The 20,504-nt window shown below is 46.4% G+C and overlaps 1 protein-coding gene across 1 annotated transcript; it reads left to right on the forward strand.

Moving 5' to 3' along the window:
* Positions 1-1,299: 1,299 nt before the first annotated feature.
* Positions 1,300-15,238, forward strand: LOC104078012 (steroid hormone receptor ERR2; the record flags this gene model as incomplete). Its single annotated transcript, XM_009579468.1, has 4 exons — positions 1,300-1,410; positions 2,069-2,230; positions 8,273-8,542; positions 14,994-15,238. Coding segments are annotated over 4 exons (788 nt in total), but the record flags the coding sequence as incomplete, so codon positions are not given.
* Positions 15,239-20,504: the final 5,266 nt, after the last annotated feature.

The following is a 20,504-nucleotide window of genomic DNA, read 5'->3' on the forward strand; positions in this document are numbered from 1 at the left end:
CATGTGGTGCAAGTGGGGCTGATATGAGCATTACAGTAAAAGCTTTCTCTTTTCCATGACATAGTAAGCAAATGTGGCATTGAAACGCACAGTGTAGAGTATTTTTCTAGGGTAGAATATTTGTCAGCAGACTGCAGATTTTTTCAGGTTGTTCAAAAAGCAGCCCTTCAAAACTGATTTGGAGTGTTTGCTTTTAGTTGTTTGTGTTTATGTGGTGGATTGATTGCAAAATATTAATGGCTCGATGTGATTAGGAAGTGTCTCACATAATCGGTTCCTGTGATCAGACTAGATAAACTCATGTGTGTTTCTAAGGAAGTACTTATATAGTGTAAATTCGTATTTTTATTCTATTTGAATGCTCCGACATTTACCTTGAAAGATTTTTTTGTTTTGCAATAGCTGTTTCTGCCAGCAAGACTGAATTACCCCAATTTCACAAGAACTGATTACCAGAGACTGTATGGCTGGCCAGAAATAACTGACAATTGGACAAATATCTATGGCTTTTTTCACTATTTGTTTTTAACATTGTATTTTGTACTGATACAGCAGTTCAGCTGCTGTTCCTAGTCTATTGATGCTGCTATGGTTTTTTGCATGGTGGCAGTCACTGGTGTTTCCCAGTCACCGGGAACTGTTTTTAATGTGCTATTTGCAGTTTGATTCACTGTATTTTGAAAGAGCTGCAACAAATTCTTCAGTGTCTCCCTACTTCAGCTTTATCATTGCTTTATTGTAGTAGAGGTTGTTTCTATTTATTTGCGTTCTACTTTTATTACAGTTGCCTTACTTGATCAAGGCTGAAACATCTTTGCTGAACTCATAGTTCATAATCTATTTGCTATAGGTCACTTTTGTCAAATATAAACAGTGAGAGGTCACAGAACATTTAACTTCTCATTTTTAAGAACAATCTAAAAGCTTATTTTTATAACTGCAGGTTTGATTGACATTTAAAGTCTTTCTTTTTAAAAGCAATATCATCTAGAGGGCATTGAGGTCTGAAGCTTTTCATTTGCCCATCAGATTGCTGGTGATTCAAGAGTTTGAATGGGTTAATTTCTGTCTTCATTAATATTTTGAATAAAAGTAAAGCTCACAGCAGCATGGTTAGAGCTAGAGGCAGTCTAGCTGGTATTATTGGGATTGCTGGGTTCAGCTGAGATCTCAAGTGTTTGGGAGAGGGAAGCTCCCTGGAGTGGGAGGAACGTCTTACTTAGCAAATTTTAGCATCTCCATGTCAAGGTTCCCTGTAGCACTAAGGAATCATGAGGATTTATCTTGTTTTACCTGCAGGTGTTCGTCTGGATCGAGTCCGTGGAGGCCGTCAGAAATACAAGAGGAGACTGGATTCTGAGAGTAGCACTTACCTGAGCCTACAGATCCCTCCCCCAGCTAAAAAGCCACGTACGTATTGGTCTTGAATTGTGGTCCTCTGAGCAACCACTATGTTTCTTTTTATTGGTCTCCCAAAACATACAGTGGAGCAGTTGTCACTTCTGATTCCCGTTTCAGTCACCAGCACTAGGATTTTTTTCTTTTGATCATAGTGCAGAGGTAGATTAGGTACGCCTAAGGTACAGCTCAGGTGCTGTATTCATTATACCTAAGGTTAAATACCAGACCTTTCCTAGGAGATTATGTAAAACAATTTAGTGATATTCTGATCTTTTCCTGTATCCAAGCTATGTTAACAAAACAGGTCCCATACTGATTTCTCTCTTCCATACTACCCATAGTTCTCTAAACTTTTCCACATCCCACCAACTGATTATTCATGCGTCCTCCTCCCCTTGTTGGACCTACCTGAGACAATGGCTGACAACCTTACAGTAGCTTCCTGCTTTTGTCATCCCTGCAGGATGGTTTGGCATAGGCAGATCGCTACAGCTTATGTAGCTGCAGTGTAGTCTCCTCCTGTTGTGACCAAAACCATTTCTGACATGCTATGGCCTCTATAGTCATCTCTTATCCCAGGAAGGTCCTTTTAGAAAGGGCTGTTATGACTCTTTACTGTTATATGTCATCAGAGATACAACAACAACTTCTCCTTTGAAATGTGCAGTGACTAAGATCGTCTCCCACTTGCTGGTGGCTGAGCCAGAGAAGATTTATGCCATGCCTGATCCAACCATGCCAGAGAGTGACATCAAAGCCCTGACAACCCTCTGTGACCTGGCAGACAGGGAACTGGTGGTGATCATTGGCTGGGCAAAGCACATCCCAGGTAAATAGGAGGAATTACAAGGATGTAAGCATGAACAGCAAAGTGAGCTATCACTGTGCTTATCAGTTTTGTCTTCAACCAGGATTTTTACATATAGTGATGGGTGGAAATCACTGTCGCAGAAAACTGCTTGTGGTGGGTCCTCATTGGTAACAAACTCCAATATAACCTATGGTGTAGGTGCATAAATTGATGACTATATGTGTGTGCGCCCTGGGATTATGTAGAAGACTTCGAGATGATATGATAAAGTTCTTGGTTGTACCTGGCATTGAGTGGCACAGCAAAAGCACTCAGGAAACAGCCGTTGGGATGGTACGGTGGACTTCAGTGATTTTGCACTGCATCAACGTGACCTAGGTCTGTTGTGTGTATAGATGAATAAATGTTACGGCAGTGACTGGACTTTACTGCTAATGACAAGGCAGGTACCCACCCTGTCTGTAGTGGGCATTCTTGCCCTGACTCAGGAAAGCTTTTGTCATACTGGATTCATCACAGAACAAAGCCCAGTGGGATGGAGGACATACTCACTATTGTCAGTGAATCTCCAGGCTTCTACGCTGACAAATACTGAGGACACCTTATTGGCAATGTGACTAGTCTCTGAAGGCTCACTGGCTATAACCAGTGAGGGTGCCTGTGCGATTGAGTGACATAGCAAGTGTCTCACACCTGCAGGTAGGACGGACCCAGGCTGAAGAAGCAGACATGGCCCCTTGAGGGGGTTCTGGGGACAAAGATTTGGACTGGGAAGGGAAAATGCCCCCTCTCTCTAGTTCCTCGCATGCCCCCAAAAAGATAGGTTGAATTTGAGTGTGGAGAAGGTTGGCCAGGGAACTTAGGGGATGTCCTTGGCGTTTATGTGGCTGCTTTCCAAAGACTGCTTCAGATGCTTACTATGAAGTTCATAGCTCTCTGCAGCTACGAACAGGTCTCTACAGTTATCTCCTGCCTTCTGTCCCCCTTCCTTGTGTCAGGAGAATATCTGAGGCTCAGCCACAGGATCACAGGATTTAACCCATATTGCACATTGTCTGTGTCTTCCACTGCATGGGTCTGTGTTCTCTTGCTTTGCTTCTTGGCTTTACATTCTTCCTTGTTTGGTGAGGCATCATAGCACGAGTGATCAGACAGTTTAGTTCTCCCATGTATTTTGCTTCTCTTTGTACCTCCTCTTTTGGCTTTTTTGTGCCTGCTTCTCTTTTTTCAGAGGGAGTATTTCTCCTGTGACTCAAGAGCTAGTGGTTTCCTGGGCTGTATGGAATACGGACTGTTATGTGGTAGGACTATAAGGTCTGGAGAAACTTTTTGAGAACAGTGTTTCTGAGTAGAGGTTAATCTCAGTGGTGCCCTTCTTACACGAGATCTGCAGTACCTGCAGGGATTACACCCGTCACTAGTGCTGGAATCCATCTGGGGCTGATTCATCACAAGTGGGGTTACAGTGGCGATTAGGGAACTCAGCCTGGATTGCTCTACTAACCCAGTACTTGGAGTGTTAACAGGAATGGTTTTAATACAATGCAATTAGCTGCTACAGCTGCCCAGTGAGGTGCTGTTGCATGTTCTTCTAACCTTGGCCATTTCTGTTCGCACAGGGTGCCCTGCTTTAGTTCCCCAGCTTGTGGCTGAGGGATGAGTGTGGGATGCTCAGCTCCGAGTTCCTACAGAGTTTTCCAGCCTGCCATGGTGATATTATGCCAGAACAGGAGTATAGTAGAGATTACTCCTGCACTGTGAAAGGGGCTCTTCCTCTCCTTTCTGACAGCCAGGACATACCTGCCATCATCTCAATTTTCTGTGTGTATTTTCCTTTCCTATCAAAGGCCCTGCAACACAGTAACAGCCATCAGCATGGCACAGTTCAGACCAGCAGCAGTATTATAACAGGACTATGTGTACAGGAGAGAGCTCAGAGATTGTTACACAAGGGAGCAGTACTGAGAAACAAACATAATAAAAGACAGTTCATAAAAATGGAACAAAATACCCTATAGTTCTGAAACAAGTATGAAACATACTGAGTTAGGCAGCAAGGGGGCAGAGCAGGGCAGGGCGAGGAGGCTGCCAGGTCTCTAGATTATCCATGCCCCATATTTCTGCCTTCCAAGGATTTTGAGCAAAACAGGACATTGCTTCCTGTATGCATGAACTCTTGGACAGAGAGAGATGGAGAAAGGAACAAAAGTCACATATTCCTGCCTTGTGTTCACACTGGAATTGGTAAAGAACAGTGTGACGTTAAAGTCGTACCAACCCTTCAGGATCCCAGGTGTCGACACAAAATTCTACCCCCCAGTGTTAGCAAATAAAATCAGTTAAGCTTAAAGACACTCTCCTATGATAACAAGAAAGCATGATTTAATGGTGTTTAGCAAATGTTATTAGCTCAATAGCCTTATTAGCCATTAGCTCAAAAGCCATGCTTAGGCATTGTGGAGTTGGCCCGCTCTGTATAAGGCCCCCTCCCCACTACTCGCCCTCCCCCCTGTGCTAATTGTCTTTGAACAACATCTACCTTTTCTGCATGCCTGGATGCAGGGAGACAAGACTTCTCTCTAGGGGTGACAACGAAGGCTCTCCCAGGGTAGCTGTTGTGCTGTTCTCACTAGGAAGACGATAGTACTAGCACAGAATGAAATATGGCAAGTGGAGTGACAGCAGCTGTGTCTGGAGTGGCCTCAGATCCTATAATTACATCTCCCTTTATTACCTCTGCTAATGGCCCTCCAGGATGACAGAAATGATAATAAATTAACAGATTATGAACTCCACTTGCCACAAATTATGTGACTTTTTTTTTTTTTTTTTTTTAATTCTGGGAGCTCCCACTGCCAAACCACTGAAATAAAAAAAAAAAAAAATCACAAAAAATAAAAAAACTGAATGTCACATCAGTTATTGCAAATAAAGCAGCTTTTCTCAACCTGCACTTGGGAAGGAGGGAAACATGCATGCAGCTCTGTGCTAAAGACAGAGGCTCCTCTTCTGGGAGCCCTGAGATGGCAGTGGAGCATTCAGCACCTTTCAGGATAAGACCTGAGAAAAGCAGCAAGAAACAGATCACTAGGGGCACTTTCTGGATGCTGTGCCATCAAACAGCTCAGGAATGCAAAAGGGATGGACTCTAGCAATTCCTGGGAGCTGTAAAATGGCGAGGCAGTTGAATTTCACAACTAGAGGTTCTCCGGTGTTATAAACCTGTAATAGCAAGCCTGTGATTTTGGCGAGGTGAAATAACCTTTCCCGATCTCAAGTTTTATAGCATGGGAGACCCCAGGTTATATGATCTTCCCTTGTCTGTGCACACTGCAATGATACAGGCACAGTCCTCCAGCCCTTGCATTCTACATGTGTAAACACTGGAGGAAAAGGGTCCCAATTCTGTCAGACATTTCAAGTCCAGGCTTGGCACCACAGCACTCCCTCCCTCACGCCTGCCTCCTGGAACTAGAGTTGTTGGCTACCTTGGAGTGCTTCTGGCAGGGGGCTTTCCCAGGTGGGTAGGGCAATTGCAGCTAGCTCTTCTGTTCTCCTTGGCACAGGGTAAAGCATGGTCTCTCCTGTGCAATTCCCACCTGGCATAATTGCCTCTGGGAAAGAGTGATTAACAGAGATGCTGGATGTGATGTACAGGGCTAGGGTTAAGTCAATTTTTCTACTTTATTCTCTAGTAGAAAAGTGTGAGCCATGTCTGTCCTGAATCCTCTCACTCTACTACACGACTGTTTCTCAATCTTTAACAAACTTCATCGGCAGACCGCAGTGAGGTGATGGCATAACCCTTTTTGTAATCCAGATGGGGAATGAAGATGCAAAAAGGCCACGTGACTGACCCAGAAACTGGACTTGAGGCAGCAGAGTAAATGCTGGGCTGTTCTCCATGGTCAGAGCTAGGAGAGGGGTGACCAAAGGAGAGATTCCAGGTGCTAGAGACTGTGACAATGGCTGTGCACAGCACCATTACTCCTGTCTCAGGGCTAACCTCATCAGTTCCTGTGCAGCAAGCAGGAGACCTGGGGAGACAGGATCCCAAGCCTTTGAGCTGCATCAGCCTGCACTTGGACTCAGTCAGGAGGGCTGCATTCAGGAGCAGCACAATACTGACTGCAGGAGGGAAGGGGCAGAAGGGTGAGGCAAAGGATGAAGCACCCCTGAAGTACTCACAGCCTGAGCACGGGGTGGGATTCACCAGGTGCAGGGCTACATGGAGCACAGGCTGTGCTGTACAGGAATCAATCTCACAGTCATGGAGCTGGATTTGCAGCTCTTCTCCCCAGTACCCTGGACTCCTCTTTAGCCGTTCCCTCTGGCACTCCTCCCCAATGGTTTATTGATTCTTCCCTCCCACCCACTGCTCCCCTCAGACCTTGCACACACAACACGTGACAGCTGATTGGTATCTGTTAATTAATGTGGCCTGGGGCCTCTTTTCTATTCAGTGGCCTGATAAGGGAAATTGGATGTCCAAGGGCTGCCAGGCCATTATCACCCTTTGCTTCCCCTGGCAACACAAACACAAAACATGGCGTAGTGATAAATAAATACCACTAACCCACCCTTCTGCCTTCCCTTCCCCAGCTGAGATAGTGCAGATGGAAAAAGAGAACCCACAGTCAGTCAATATAGCAATCATCAGCTCTTTTGTTAATTGCCAACTTGATAACAAGAGAAATCAAATGATCATCATGGTGGCTGGCTACCTAGGCCCCGATGCGGGGCCAAGAACAGTGAGCAGGGAGGGCTGTGGGGATAAAGGAGTCCTGCTGAGCCTAGCACACAGCCAGAGGGACTGGGAGGCTCGTTCACAGAGGCTAATGAGCCCACAGGCCTTTTGGTGAGCCCTGAGGCTTAGTAAGCATCTGGGGAGAAAACCGGCAGGGGAGGCTGGTGGAGCATTGTCCCCCAAGCTGAGGGGTGCCTGGGTGTCCCATTCTCTCACAGCCCTGGGAACCTTTAAACGCAAGGAGCTGCCAAAAAGCAGTGTCCCTGCCTGTCAGTGGTGGGCAGGAGCTGCCTAAATGGGACCAACACACTATGCTTGGCATCCCTGTCTGTAATGGCTGTTGCACAGTGCCCATCTCCCAGGACCTTTCATGGTCTGGCCTTTAAGTGTATCTGGTACAGAGAACATAACAGACACAACTTTCCTTCCCATGCACTTTTTTTTCCCCCCTCAGGGCAGACAATGCCTCTGTGTTTTGGCCTCTCCAATTTCTCAAGGGGGCTCTGGGGCTGTCAGGGGGGTCTATCTCCAGATGGTGATTCCTCTTTCTGTATTTGAGGAGAATGACTTGGTTCACTGCTGGGTGCTGGGTCTGTTGCTACTGGGTTTGGCTGCGATTTAGGTACTTGTATGGCACCATAAAGGTGTTTTTGACACTGGGTAGGGTTGTTGGCTGTGACGTGGAGAAAGCTGATGATGTGGAGCTCAGGGAGGAATGTGACGAGGAATAGAAGAGGATTCTGTTCACAAACGTTTTTCACCTTTTGAATGCATTTCAGTGCTCTGTTGTGGCAGGAACTTTTCTCATGTTGGCCAAAATCAGAGATTGTGGTATGCTTGCAATTTGGGCCTGTGTCATTTCCTCCCATCCCATCAGAAGCCCTCTTTTCTGCCATCTGGAGCTCTTCTCTGCTCTTTGGTCAGCTGGGGCAGACTAAATAGGCTGCAGTACAGAACTACAGAAGAACAGTGAGCAGGACAATGTGATACAAAACAGCTGCTGCTGCTATAAAGAAGCAGAGATCATTGAAAAGAGGTTATCATTAACCTTGGGTTGCCATAAATGCAGTCAGAGCACCAGGACTCCTGTTTGAGGCTGTGGGTGGGCATGGGAGCAAAGAGAAGGGTAAGGTCCACATGTCCTGATTGCCACAGAGACAGGGTCACTTTAGTAAGCTTTTTTTTTTTTTTTTGAAAGCAGCAGGCCAATGGGGGAGAGTGCTTGCGGTGAACCCCAGGGAAACTAAGGACCCCAGGCTCCTAGAGGCTTTGCTGCACACTGATTTGACCCTGCTTGTCTTTTGCCCTGTCAGGGTTCTCCAACCTCTCCCTTGGGGACCAGATGAGCCTCCTGCAGAGCGCCTGGATGGAAATCCTCATCCTGGGCATTGTGTACCGCTCCCTGCCGTATGAGGACAAGCTTGTCTATGCAGAGGACTACATCATGGATGAAGAGCACTCTCGTCTGACGGGGCTGCTGGAGCTCTACCTGGCCATCCTACAACTGGTGCGCCGCTACAAGAAGCTCAAGGTGGAAAAGGAGGAGTTTGTCACGCTCAAAGCTCTGGCCCTCGCCAACTCAGGTACAGCCCTGGCCCAGCCAGCCTCACTGTCAGGGAGTCAAGGCCCACGCTGTTATCTGGCCTGGGAGGAAACTAGAGCCTACTGCCCGAGACTGTGCTCTGCCTGTGTCATGCAACATCCTCAAAGCTCCTCTCTGTCCACAGAGCAGGACTTAAGCTGGAGAGCAGGGAGAAATGAGGCTTGCTGCAGCTAGAGCCCCAGCTGTGCTCTGGCCCTGTATTAGGGAGTGGAGCCAGGCAGGGATGGGCTGGCTGCTAGTTTCTGGCAGAAGAAGAAAGACTGTGGAGCCCTTCTCCCCTAGCAAGCTGACTCCAGTACTGTCAGTTCAGAAGAGGCGACGTGAGCCACGCCTGCATCCACCTCAGTAGCGTTGGTCAGTTACAGCAAACAGGGAAACCCTGGTCCCAATTTCAAATCCCACAAAAAGCTGCAGGACTGGGGCTGCCTGGTCCTGTCCTGGAGATGTTCAGTGACCACAGACACTGAATCCCCCTTTAACTGGGAGACAGTGTGGATCTGGATGGTAGAGAGTAAGACATGCTGGCAGAAGCCTGATGTTGCCTGTTCTGTTTCTTCTTGTGAAGAGGATGAGAAAGGCCAGGGCCCTCAGCCCAGTGCCTTCCATCTCAGTCTGGGGAGGGCTGCAGCCCTCAGTCCAGCAGGCTGTGGGAGACGCAAGAGGTGCTGTGTGCTGCACTGATGTTGCAAAAAAGCCAGACACGTATTTGCTCACTTGTCCCTTCTGAAAGGGAAACTGCTAAAGCTACTATGTGACGAGGGCTCCCTCTACATCCCTTGAGTCTCATTGTCTCACATCAGATCTTCTTGCCAAACTGCATCCTGCAGGTCACAGAATTCACCCTTGCAGCCCAGCAGTGAGTCCAATATCTGTGTTTGGCTCAAGTTGCCTTCCAGAAAGACACCAGTGTGAAGCTGAAGGGATTAAAATAGGGGGAATCTACATCTTTCGTGGTAGCTGACTCTAATAATTTATCATTCTCTCAGCAAAAAAAAAAAAAAAAAGGCACCATATCTTCATCAGTTTGCTTGAGTTCAGCCTCCAGATACTGGTCTTTGTTGAGCTGTGTCCTATGACCCCAGGTCTTTTTACAACTGACAGCTTGACACAATAAAGTTCCTGTTCCATAGTTACATTCCTTGGCTACAGATATATTACTTCAAGTGTAAGCAAGGGGTCCAGAATGCTGTGAAGCTACCCTATCCTCACCATTTTACACCATTCTGTTCCTCTTTGCCATCCATACTTTTTAGCAGCAGCAATTTAAAAGAAAAAAATTAAAATTACTTACAGCTCATTGATAAAACTGTTGAGTAGCATCTGGTTTTTTACTGATCCCTGTGGATTTCCACTAGAAAACTCCTCCTTCAGGGATGATTCACCACTGATAGCTACTTTGAGATCTGTCATCTAGCCAGTTACTAATCAATTGAAAGTGTGCTTTATTGATATTGCATAGTGCTAATTTTTTAATGAAAATGTCCTGTGGTGCTAAGCCAAGTGCCTTATAAAAGCCTAAGTCTATTATATCTATGCAGTTAACTTTATCAACCAAACTTGTAATCTCATCAGAGGGTGAAATCAGGTTTGTTTGACGAGACCTCTATTCCAAAGTATCAGGTTGACTGGCAGAAGTTGTAATACCATCTTATAAGTCTTAACTGAATGTCACTTCCCACCCCCCACCCCCCCCTTTATTTTGCCCTGGTTCACATCAGGCTAGCGTGGCAATTATTAGATAAGACTTAGGAAAATATGTGCATCATTAGAACTTTTCCAGTCATTTTGAATTTCTCAAAAATACCAAGACTTGTTAATCATTAATCTGCCCTAGATGGGCCTCAGGCAGCAATTTTAGAACTCTTAAAGCCAAGTTATCCAGCTCTGCTGGTTTCTGTAAAGTTTGTCCCTAACAGATGTCTAACATCTTCTTACATAAACAACAGACTAAGAAGTCTTCATCATCTTCATATAATATAGGTACATAATGCTTCTTTTTTCTAAACAGGACAGAAACACTCACTGAGGACTTCTGTCTCCTCTGCACTGCTATTAATAGTTTAATCATCTCTAGGTGAACAGAGCCCCCCTACAAATGGTCATTTTTCTTCTATTTCTTAAATATTTATAAAACTTCTTTATTGTCCTTCCAGTCATGGATTTTCCTCCGATGTCCTTCACTTCCCGTATCGATTTTCTACACTTCATAACTTCTGATTCATATAAATTGCTATCTAGTTCCCTTTTTCAATTTCTCATATATTGCTTTTTTAGCTCTAATTGCTGCCTTCACTTTGCCACTGAACCAGGATGGGCAGATGGCCAAGGCTGGCCTCTCTCGATTGTGGGGCAGTGGCTTTTGGCAATGTAATCAACTCTTGTTAAAGAACCTGCCTCCTGTCTACCAGGAAGGTCACGGGATTAAACAGGGAGAAGGGCTCCTCAGAGAGGCTGCAGTGCTAAGGTAGTGGTTGTGACAGGGTGACAGGATAAGTGCCACACCAGGACATTTATCTGGCCCATGCTATGAGCAAAGACACTGCAGGACTTGAGCCTTGGTGCTGTCAAGTTCCTCACAGTGCAACAGAAGCACTCTCTGCTGATGTTGCTCACTGTGCTGCCAGGACTAAGCCCAGGTTGCCTTATGGGACAGTCTGTGTCAGGAGTAGAGAAACACTGAGCAAAGAGCAGAACAACCAACACTCATCAGCTGCTTTGGGGTTCTGCTTCCAGCACTGTGGAGTAAAGAAACCAAGGTAAGGGTCAGGATGCACAGGCCAAAGCATGTTCTCAGCTGGATGGGAAAAGCCATTCTGACTTCACTGGTTTCTCCTAGTGCAGCTAGAAGTGTAGCTATGTAAGAGCATAATCCACCAAAATCCTGCTTTGTTGTCTTGCTGAAACGTATGAAAGTAAAGCACAAGATCTCAATTTTCATGTAATTAGCCATGATTTATCATGGCTATCATCTATTACATACATATAAAGAAGCTAGAATAGGGCAAGTGTATTTTTCTAATGTAACCTTACATTCAACTTTCACGTTCTTTTCATAGAAGTTATTTTTCTTAGTGTATTTCTGACATGGAGTAAACTTGCAGAGCCTGCATGTGCTTGTATGCAAACAGCTGATTCCTAAAATGGTAGCAATGCAGACTACCTCTGGGCCAGGCCTCAGCTCCCTTGGGTCAGAGAGGGTTTACAGCTGAGCACTTAGATTAGCACCTGTGCTGCCCAGACCTGTGCTGCCTTGCCTCCCATATAGATAAATTCCTGAATTTCCCCTATCCCTGCTGGGTGTAATTGCTCATGCAACCCAGCTTCCAGGGACTTTCCTCTCTTCCTTGCAGCCCTGTGTATATTGACCCTTTGTTTCTAGGAATTAAAACAAATGAAAACAGAAATGGGAGCTCACTCACTCTTCACTAGAGGAGAAGCTGACAGTAGGCCGACCTTGCCAGAGCTGTGGCTGATCTCTGAGTCCTCAGTGTAATGCACCAAGGACACATCTGCTGGGACTGGCAAAGATAATTCAGGCGAACTCTGTCTTTAGTAAGTGTATTTTAGAGAGCTGAGAAATGAATTCTTAATGCCCAGAGCAGCAGGCAAGCCCCAACAATATGATCACCCATTTTTTGACAGAGTAGGGGTGCTGTAGACTTAACTTGTTACCCTTCAGAGTCAGCAGTCCCTTCTTAGGCATTCCTAGGTCCCCTTTCCTTAGGAATACAAATTGATCAACCTGTGTATTGAAGAGCTCTCCAGGTTAGCATACAGCACGTGTTCAGTTAAGGACATCCCAGACTGGCCAAACCTTATTTCCACTTTTTTACCCCAATGCATTTTAGCACTGAGATGGAGTGAACAAGGTCTGGATCCGGCAAGGGGATGTGTAGCAAATTCTGTACTAATGGGTCCTGTGAGGTCCCTGCCCTTCCTGCTTCTGCCAGAAGCTGCAAGAAAGGAGTTAGGTGGGAAGGCAGTGGGCCTTGTCCATTCTCACACCTGCCCTGTACCCCATGCCAGCAGTGCTAGAGAAGGGCTCCTGACATGAAGCCTGACTTCTAGGCCAACTGATCCTCAGGGACATGGTCAGGCAGCCTCCCTCCACCTCAGTGCTCTGACAGCTGTAAAAATTCATAGCTATTGATTTTGTAATTAACAGTTTATCAATGCCATCGACACCAGCTCACTGATGGATTGCAAGGAAATTAATCCTGCAATGTTATTTTATTTTCTTGCAGTCAGCTGCCAATTTTGAGCTTCTTTCAGCAAAGAGTGGGGGGTTGGGGCAGGCTTTGATCTTTATTTCCCCAATTCCTCTCCCTGTATACATCTAGTTACTTAGTGCTGTTAAGTCTGGTCACCTTACAGAAGTCACGTGGCAGAAGGGCGCAGCTTTGGCATTCTGTCTACTGTACAGCAGCATCAGTTCCCAAAAAACAGAGCACCCACTTCAACCTGAAGCATGGCTCATTGCCTGGTGCTTCTAGCATCCACTAGGATCTGCAAACTCTGATAGACTGTGATTACTTCTCCCCTTTGTGCCCCTAGCTAGAAGGACATTAAACAGAAAGGCTGGAGGACATTTTGCACCAAGCTCCAGCTCTTGATGCTTCCAGTCTCCAAAATGAGCTCTGCAACTTGGCAGGAAACAGATCCCACTCACTTCTCCTGGATGGTGCATGGAAATTTTCCAGAGGTGCTACCTGGCTGGGAGAAGTTGACAGACTGACTTGGCAACATGCTCCTCCCTCCCTACTTTTCAGAATCAACCTCTGTGGCTAGCTCAGGTCATTGTGATGACCTACCAGCCCTTCTCTGAGCTTCTTTGCCTGGTCTCTTGGATACAAAAAGCAAATGCAGCAAGAACAATCCTTCCTCAGTAGGCTTCTTGGAAATACAACCCTTTAATATCCTCTAATTAGTGCATTCCTTCTAAACAGCTTCCTAAACAGCTTTCTTGCTAGACATGATATTTTCCCAACTATTGTAATACTTTATAAATCATGCATCATAAATAGCATTTACTGTACATATATCTTAAGAAATTCACAGTCTCTAATTTGTATTGTGCTCTCTATAGAGATGACACATATTTCTAGAGAGATTTTGGTGCTTCAGCCAGCTTTCTCCCCTTCACTGCTGTCACACTGAGGAACCCATGTCCTCACAATTGTGTTTTATGTGTGTGGGCTGAGCCAGAGCACTGCCACACTGCAAGGCCCAGCTGCAGTGGCAGACGGTGCAACTACATCTGTGCATGTGTGCTTGCTGTAGTGTCCCTTCGCTGCTGCTTCTGGATTCATTGCGCTGTGGCAGAAGTCTTTATCAATGGCTTCAGTATCGATTAAAAGTCTCTGAACAATGAAGACAAGGGAACAGTGTCTCCAGCTCTGTCAGGGTTGTAAGAAGGAAGCAAGTATCAGCAAGATGAAAAGGAGAAAAACCTTCAGTGATGCTGTGCTTGGTTAGCTTCTCTAACCTAACCTCTCTGCTCCTTGGTGCTGCCCTCTGTCACCATGACTTACCCACAAGTTTAGCAGCCTGTGTTCAACTCGGGTTCCCCAGCTCGACCCTGGACTGGGCCACTACCAGCTACCTTTGCCTCAGAGATACACCAAGGAGTTGTGCTAGCCACGCAAACCCTGCTAGCCCCTCCGGCAGCTTGTAGAAAACTAACTGGCAGCCTAAAGGAAGAGGCCTTGCAGGAGGTGCGGGTTTCCTTTACTGAAGCAGGAAGCTCCCTGAGCAGCTGCTGGCAGGCTCTGAAAACAGGGGCATATGCACAAAGGTGGGGCTGGCAACACCCCTGGGCACACTGGTTGTGACCTACTGGGGCTTTTCTGTCTTGCTGACACCCTGAGCAGCTGCATGGCAATTAGGCAGTTTAGACAGATGAAGTGCTATAGCAGTGTTAATTATTCTTAATGAGATTGCTCCCAAGCGGCAGCACAGCAGCTGCTGCCCCTTGCAGGGTGACTCTCCCCATAAGAGGCATGGAGGGCAAGTGAATGTGCAAGTCACAAAGGCCGCCGGCTGACCCCCTGCACAGCCTTGGGGTGGCTGGCAAAATGGGCAGCACACAGGGCACAATGTGTCACCTACCCCTGACAAACTTACTGTCCCTGCACTGCTAGGGCCAACTCATTGGGCTGATGCTGAACTTCACAGCAGCAGGACCAACACCTGCCAGCAAGGTGGTTTTTTTTCCCCTTAAGAAACAAAACAACACAACAACAACAACAACAACAATAACAACCACCACTACCACCCTTCCCCCCCCCAAAAAAAAACCAAAACAAAACCAAAAAAAAAACAGAAAAGAAAGAAAAGGAAAGAAAGCATCTTTAGCTTCAGGACCATAAAGGATTCCCTTCGTCATGTCTGACTTACTTGTCTGTTTGCTATGTTTTCTCCCTCCCCCCTAGACTCTATGCACATAGAGGACATGGATGCAGTGCAGAAACTCCAGGACCTTCTCCACGAAGCCCTGCAGGACTACGAGCTGAGTCAGCGCAACGAGGAGCCCCGGCGAGCAGGCAAGCTGCTCCTGACCTTGCCCCTTCTGCGGCAGACGGCCGCCAAAGCTGTGCAGCACTTCTACAGCATCAAACTGCAGGGCAAGGTTCCCATGCATAAACTCTTCCTAGAAATGCTAGAGGCAAAGGTCTGACAGCCCCAGCGCCAGCCGACAGTGGCCGGGGAACAAACTAGAAACAAAGATGCAGACAACGGAGCAATCCAAACAGCAGCAGCAGCCACCGCCGGCTTTTATCTCCAATCATTTATTATGGAAGAATTATTTAATGTCTATCTGTCGGCGTGACTGCAGAATCTCATGTACAGGAGGGGGGAAACTCTTTTAATCAGTCACCTGTTTCTCTTTTTTTCGTTTGTTTTCTCTGTGGGAAATACCAGAATATGCTCATGCACTTGTTGAGGTGGTCATCGGAGCTCAGCCCCTCTGAGCAGTGATGCTCTCAGTGCTGTCCAGGCTGCCTGCTCCCCAGCTCCCTCCGCCAGTGCTGGAGGGGGAGTGGGGACAGAAGCGGGAAGAGAGGAAGAATAGAGTCAATATAAACTTTATCTGCTGGTGTTGTGAGGGGTCAGACAGAAAGGGAAGCAGCCAGGGTCCTTCTTCTTGTCACCTTTCTGGCTCTAACCATAGAGCAGATGCTCCTTTGGAGAAGAGTGCTGCTGGACCTCTCCTGATCAAAACAGCTGCCTCCCAGGCTCCTCTAGCAACAGCTAACACTTGTACATACAGGCCCCACTTCTTACCGGGAAAGATGCTCCTAACTGTGTAAGATATTCTGCGACCTTGTACAGTGTGTCATTACGCCTGGCTAGTCCCTCCCATGTACAATCCCCGCAGGCCCCTGAAGAGGTAGGATGTATGACCCTGAGAGAATGCAAGTTTCCTTTCCCAGATGGCAAGAAAGACAAAAAAGAGCCTGATGTTATGCTTCAGTGCTGGGTTGACTTGATAATCTCTGCATCCTCTCCTATGTGGTGCTAACTACAATTCTTCCACACTTTTTACCCCATAGGGTATCAAACCTGCCTCTTCAGCTCAGCTGAGTGCCATTCCCCACTTGTTCCTTGTGGCAGAGAACACAAGGCTTTGTCTGCATGGTTACTGCCCAAGTATAAATACACCCCAAACCAGGGCTTTCCTAGACTTCGTTAAAGTGATAGCTCTTTGCCTCCACAGAGACATAGGCTTATTGCCAAATGCTAGTTAGGAATCAAGGGCACTGCTTTTCGGAGGAGGCAGCTCTTGGGCCTGAGAGATTGCTTTTTTGTGGCAGCCTAGGGAAATAAATTAGAGGGTGGCATGAAACCCCCTGTATCTCAACTACTGTCTTCCCCTGCCTCATCCCCTGATCCTCAACAGCAGCAAAAGAGCTAGTATATATTATACCTGGACCTGGTAAGAGGTTTTTCTCGCTGATGGGAAAGCAGATACCTGACCTTAAGGTCGTGGGAGAAGAAGTGGGGTATGTATGTTTATTTACTCCTCTCATGTAACCAGGTTCCTGCTGTCTCCAAGCCCTGGTTTAGATCTGCTGCCTAAACCACAACTGCTGCATTCCCAGTAGCCAGAGGGGAATGTGGATGACGGACAAAACTGGCTGTTGTCATTCTCTGAGATTTCATTTTCTGGGCCACTTAGTTTTGAGCCAGCCTGAGGTGATGAAACCTGAATGTATTGTCTGTTTTGTGGTCAGCGGCATGGCAGTAGAGGTGCGAAAAAGCCTCTGACCTACATTTGAGACACCACTAGGTCTACTGTTCCCCTCAAGCTTCCATCCCTTCCTGGCTAGCCCAGGAGAAAGGTAGTGTGGCAGAGGAGTAACTTGCCCCCACCAGGAAGCCTTCCAAACCAGGGTTGAGGCATGCGATCAGGGAGACAGTGGTTGCTTGTATTCTACCAGAGCAGAATGTGTCACAGCAGGGCTGGCAGCGCTGCAGAGCAGTGCCCAGGCTAGCTGGGAGGCTGGCAGCGCTAACTCGTGCTGACCTCTCAGCTCTTGTGGCCGGCCCACTCCTGGTACTTGAGTTAATTCAGTTCCACCTCCTTTGAGTTTTCGCTACACTACACAGTCGTAGCTACTCTCAACTCATTTTGTACTCACTTGATAAAGGAATTCAGTCTTGCTTCAGGCACATTAGTAAAACAACAGAGACCTAAGGGGCAGAAGGTACATGGGAGCTGGGACTGCTTCCATGCTCACAGCGGTAGCAATTACACAGCAGCCTCGTGCTTTGAACAGATACTTGTGCTTCTCTCCTCAGCTCCCTCCTGGAGGCAGCTGGGGAGAAAATGAGAGGCTTTTGGTTGTGCGCATGATCCCTGTACCCATCTGTGACTGAGAGGGACCAAAGTGAAATGCACACCATCACTACAGAGCCAGCTTGCCATGTGCTGGACCCTGGCAACTCTTTCTGGCTGTGGCATAAATGCTCTCACAAATGTGGTGGGTTGTGGTATCATCTGTAAGTTTGACTCACTTGATCACTGTTGCTTCCCTGCTGAGTCCCACCCAGCTCAGCCACAGCACATTGTGTCCTGACCTGCTGTGCAAAGGTAACTGTCCCAAAACAGGCTAACAGGCTGAAAAGATCCTAAGAAGCAATTCTTACTCTGTTGCACCCTGGCTGGAAAGGTCACCTCAAAAAAAAAAAAAAAAAAAAAAAAAAAAAAAGGCTCTTCCAGCTTTGTTGTATTTGGACTCAGGCCTGCTTTCCAGAACAGGGAGGCAGAACTAGCTACAAAACATGACTAGGGAGAGCTGCCGAGTTAGGTTCTAGCCCACAGAGACTGCTGGCTATTTAGAGTAGGGCTATGGTATGGAGGCAACTCCTGCCTTGGCAGAACAGTATAAAGATACCAAATGCATTTTTTCCCAGGACCTTCTTTCTCCATTACAGCTGCATTATCTTGGAGCCCACCTGGATATCCCCCATTGCTTGAAGATAATATGCCTGGAAATGTTTGCATTGCTTCTGAAGCAGGATGGGAACTGAACCAGACAGTAATTAGCATATATTAATCTCTTTAAGCAAGGAATGCAAACTCTTCCCCACGAACTGGGACAGAAACACCTGTCTAGATTTAACCCTTAAAAGGCTTGTACCATCTTATATTGGGAACCACATCAGCTTTCTTGGGCCCTTCAGACCAGTGCAGAAATCACACGCATCTCTTCCCAGTTACTCTGATCTGCTGTGCATCATTAGTCCTATCATGCTGCCATAATTGAGGAGCATGTCCAGCTACGCCCAGTGGGCTGGGCTTGCAGAGAAGGGTAACATCTTAGTGTAGTCCTCTCAGTGCACTTTGACGTAGGAGATGGGGCTTCAGCAACTGCTTAGGTCTTTGAATGCTCACAGTCTTTTACAAAAAGGTCTGGAGATGTGGAAGTTGAGACATGAACTAGAATGTGGGTTCTGGGTCAGTGCTCTTTATGCCATTCCTTTGTGATATAGGAGTTACAGAGTCAGCGCCATACAGCTATCCTTCTACATGGGGCAAAAGATGATGGAGCTTGAGCCTTGGGACACAAATGGGCTCTATGACTTAAAAAAAAGCAAAGCAAAGCTGTAGAGGTAAGTGTATCAGTGACAGTGAATAAGCATGAAGCCCCCTGTCCAGCAGCTATGGTAAAAGCAGCTCCAGCCCCTGATTTGCATGTGCGGATAACAGAAACGACATACCCGTCAGCTACTACAAAAGGCAATTCTTCCAAAGTGACCAGCTCTTCTGTTTTGCGTACATTCTTCTCTGGGAACAGCAGTGTCTGGCCTGTAATGTAAAACAAATTTCATGGGGATCAATTAAAAGAAAAGGTAAAATACCACACAGAATTAGGTTTTTGGGGAAACTTGGGCATTACACCTTGCAGCAAAACTGTGAAGCTATAAGAAACTCCCCCGACAACAATCGGAACCTTGCAGTATTGCTCGTGCTAAGGGGGCATTATTTTTCTCTTTGTAAGCTAAGTCATCTTTTTTTTTTAAACTATTACAAATATATAAAATAAAACATGCTGCACCAGAAACATGTAAGCAGCTATTAGGTGGAAAAGTTATTGAGAAAGACCCTAGAATGTAACTTGTTGAGCTTTTATTACCAATCGGAGCTGAGAAAAAAAGCTTCCACTTTGTATCCACTAGCTATAATCAATCATATGGCCAAAGGCCACTCTGTTGTTCTTGTGGCTGGGTTATGTGGAGAAGCCAGAGAGACAGAGGCTGTGAGAATGATGCAGGGAGTTATAGACAGTCAGTGAAATAAACTGTATCTACTTAACTATTATCTGCTCCTAAAAAAAAAAAAAAAAAAAGAAAAAACCTGTTAAATAAATTGTATTCTTGTGGTACAGGTCATTTCAAACAAAACAAGAAATAAAACACAGAAATGTAAAAACTAACCCAGACAAAGTAATGTTTATTGTGTTTAGGAGTTGCTCCATTCTGTCCCTCGGGATGCTCATAGCTCCACAGAAGAGGCTGGGGTGAGGGAAAGCGTGATTTGTGCATGCCGCGGAAGAGGAGAAGCGCCCCAGCCCTCTCACTAGAAACGCTCATTTGGTGTTTTCCCATATCCAGAAAAAAATCTCAGCAAGCTTCTGAGTTTTTGTGAGATTAGCTTTGTTGAGGACTGCTTAGACAGGACTGACTGGTTGTCCGTTTCTGCTGTGGACCGGTCTGTTTCTTCCACTCACCACATTCTGCACTTCACTGGTGCAAGGAATAAACATTAGCTAGCGATGAAAAAGCCTTGAAGTTGTTCCAGTGAAAAACAAAATCTCTAATCATAAAATAGACCACTGGCTTAAACTCAACAGTGACATCAAGAGTGTTGCAAGCATTACAGCAGCTGTCCAGTGCTTATAAAGTGAGTGCAAGTGCTGAAGTCATGGCACTTGCATTGGTCAGGCGGCGCAGCAGGGCAACCTCATGTCTGCTTGAGAAAGCAGAAGGAAACGCACTGTGGTGATTGGGGCAGAGATGTGAGAAACAAGGACCTCAGGTTTTCATTCTGCCTCTGACTCTGTTGAGCACAGACAGCATCACACCCTGTGTAAGCGCTGCCATCGCCACACGCCTCACTTAGCCAACACTGCTAAGGTCCTTCTTGCAGGCAATGGCACTCACTAGGATGATGTGTCTAAACCAGGCAACCAAAAGGCCTCTCAGCCTGCCCTCAGGAGGACGTGGCTGAATTAGTGGTGGCCAGTAGGAAAGGCCATAGCCTAGAAATGAGCTTGAATGAAAAAACAAGATGAGCACGGAGCTGAAGAAGGAGGTGAAGCACGACAAGGTTTTTCTACACTTAAAACAGCTACCCCCAGCCCCACAGTCACCACCAATCTGACTGTGACAGGCTCAATCTTTGAACCAACACAATCCCTTTCCAAGTTCACATAGGC

The sequence above is a fragment of the Fulmarus glacialis genome, unplaced genomic scaffold, assembly GCF_000690835.1.
Source record: "Fulmarus glacialis isolate BGI_N327 unplaced genomic scaffold, ASM69083v1 scaffold36816, whole genome shotgun sequence".
Taxonomy (NCBI): domain Eukaryota; kingdom Metazoa; phylum Chordata; class Aves; order Procellariiformes; family Procellariidae; genus Fulmarus; species Fulmarus glacialis.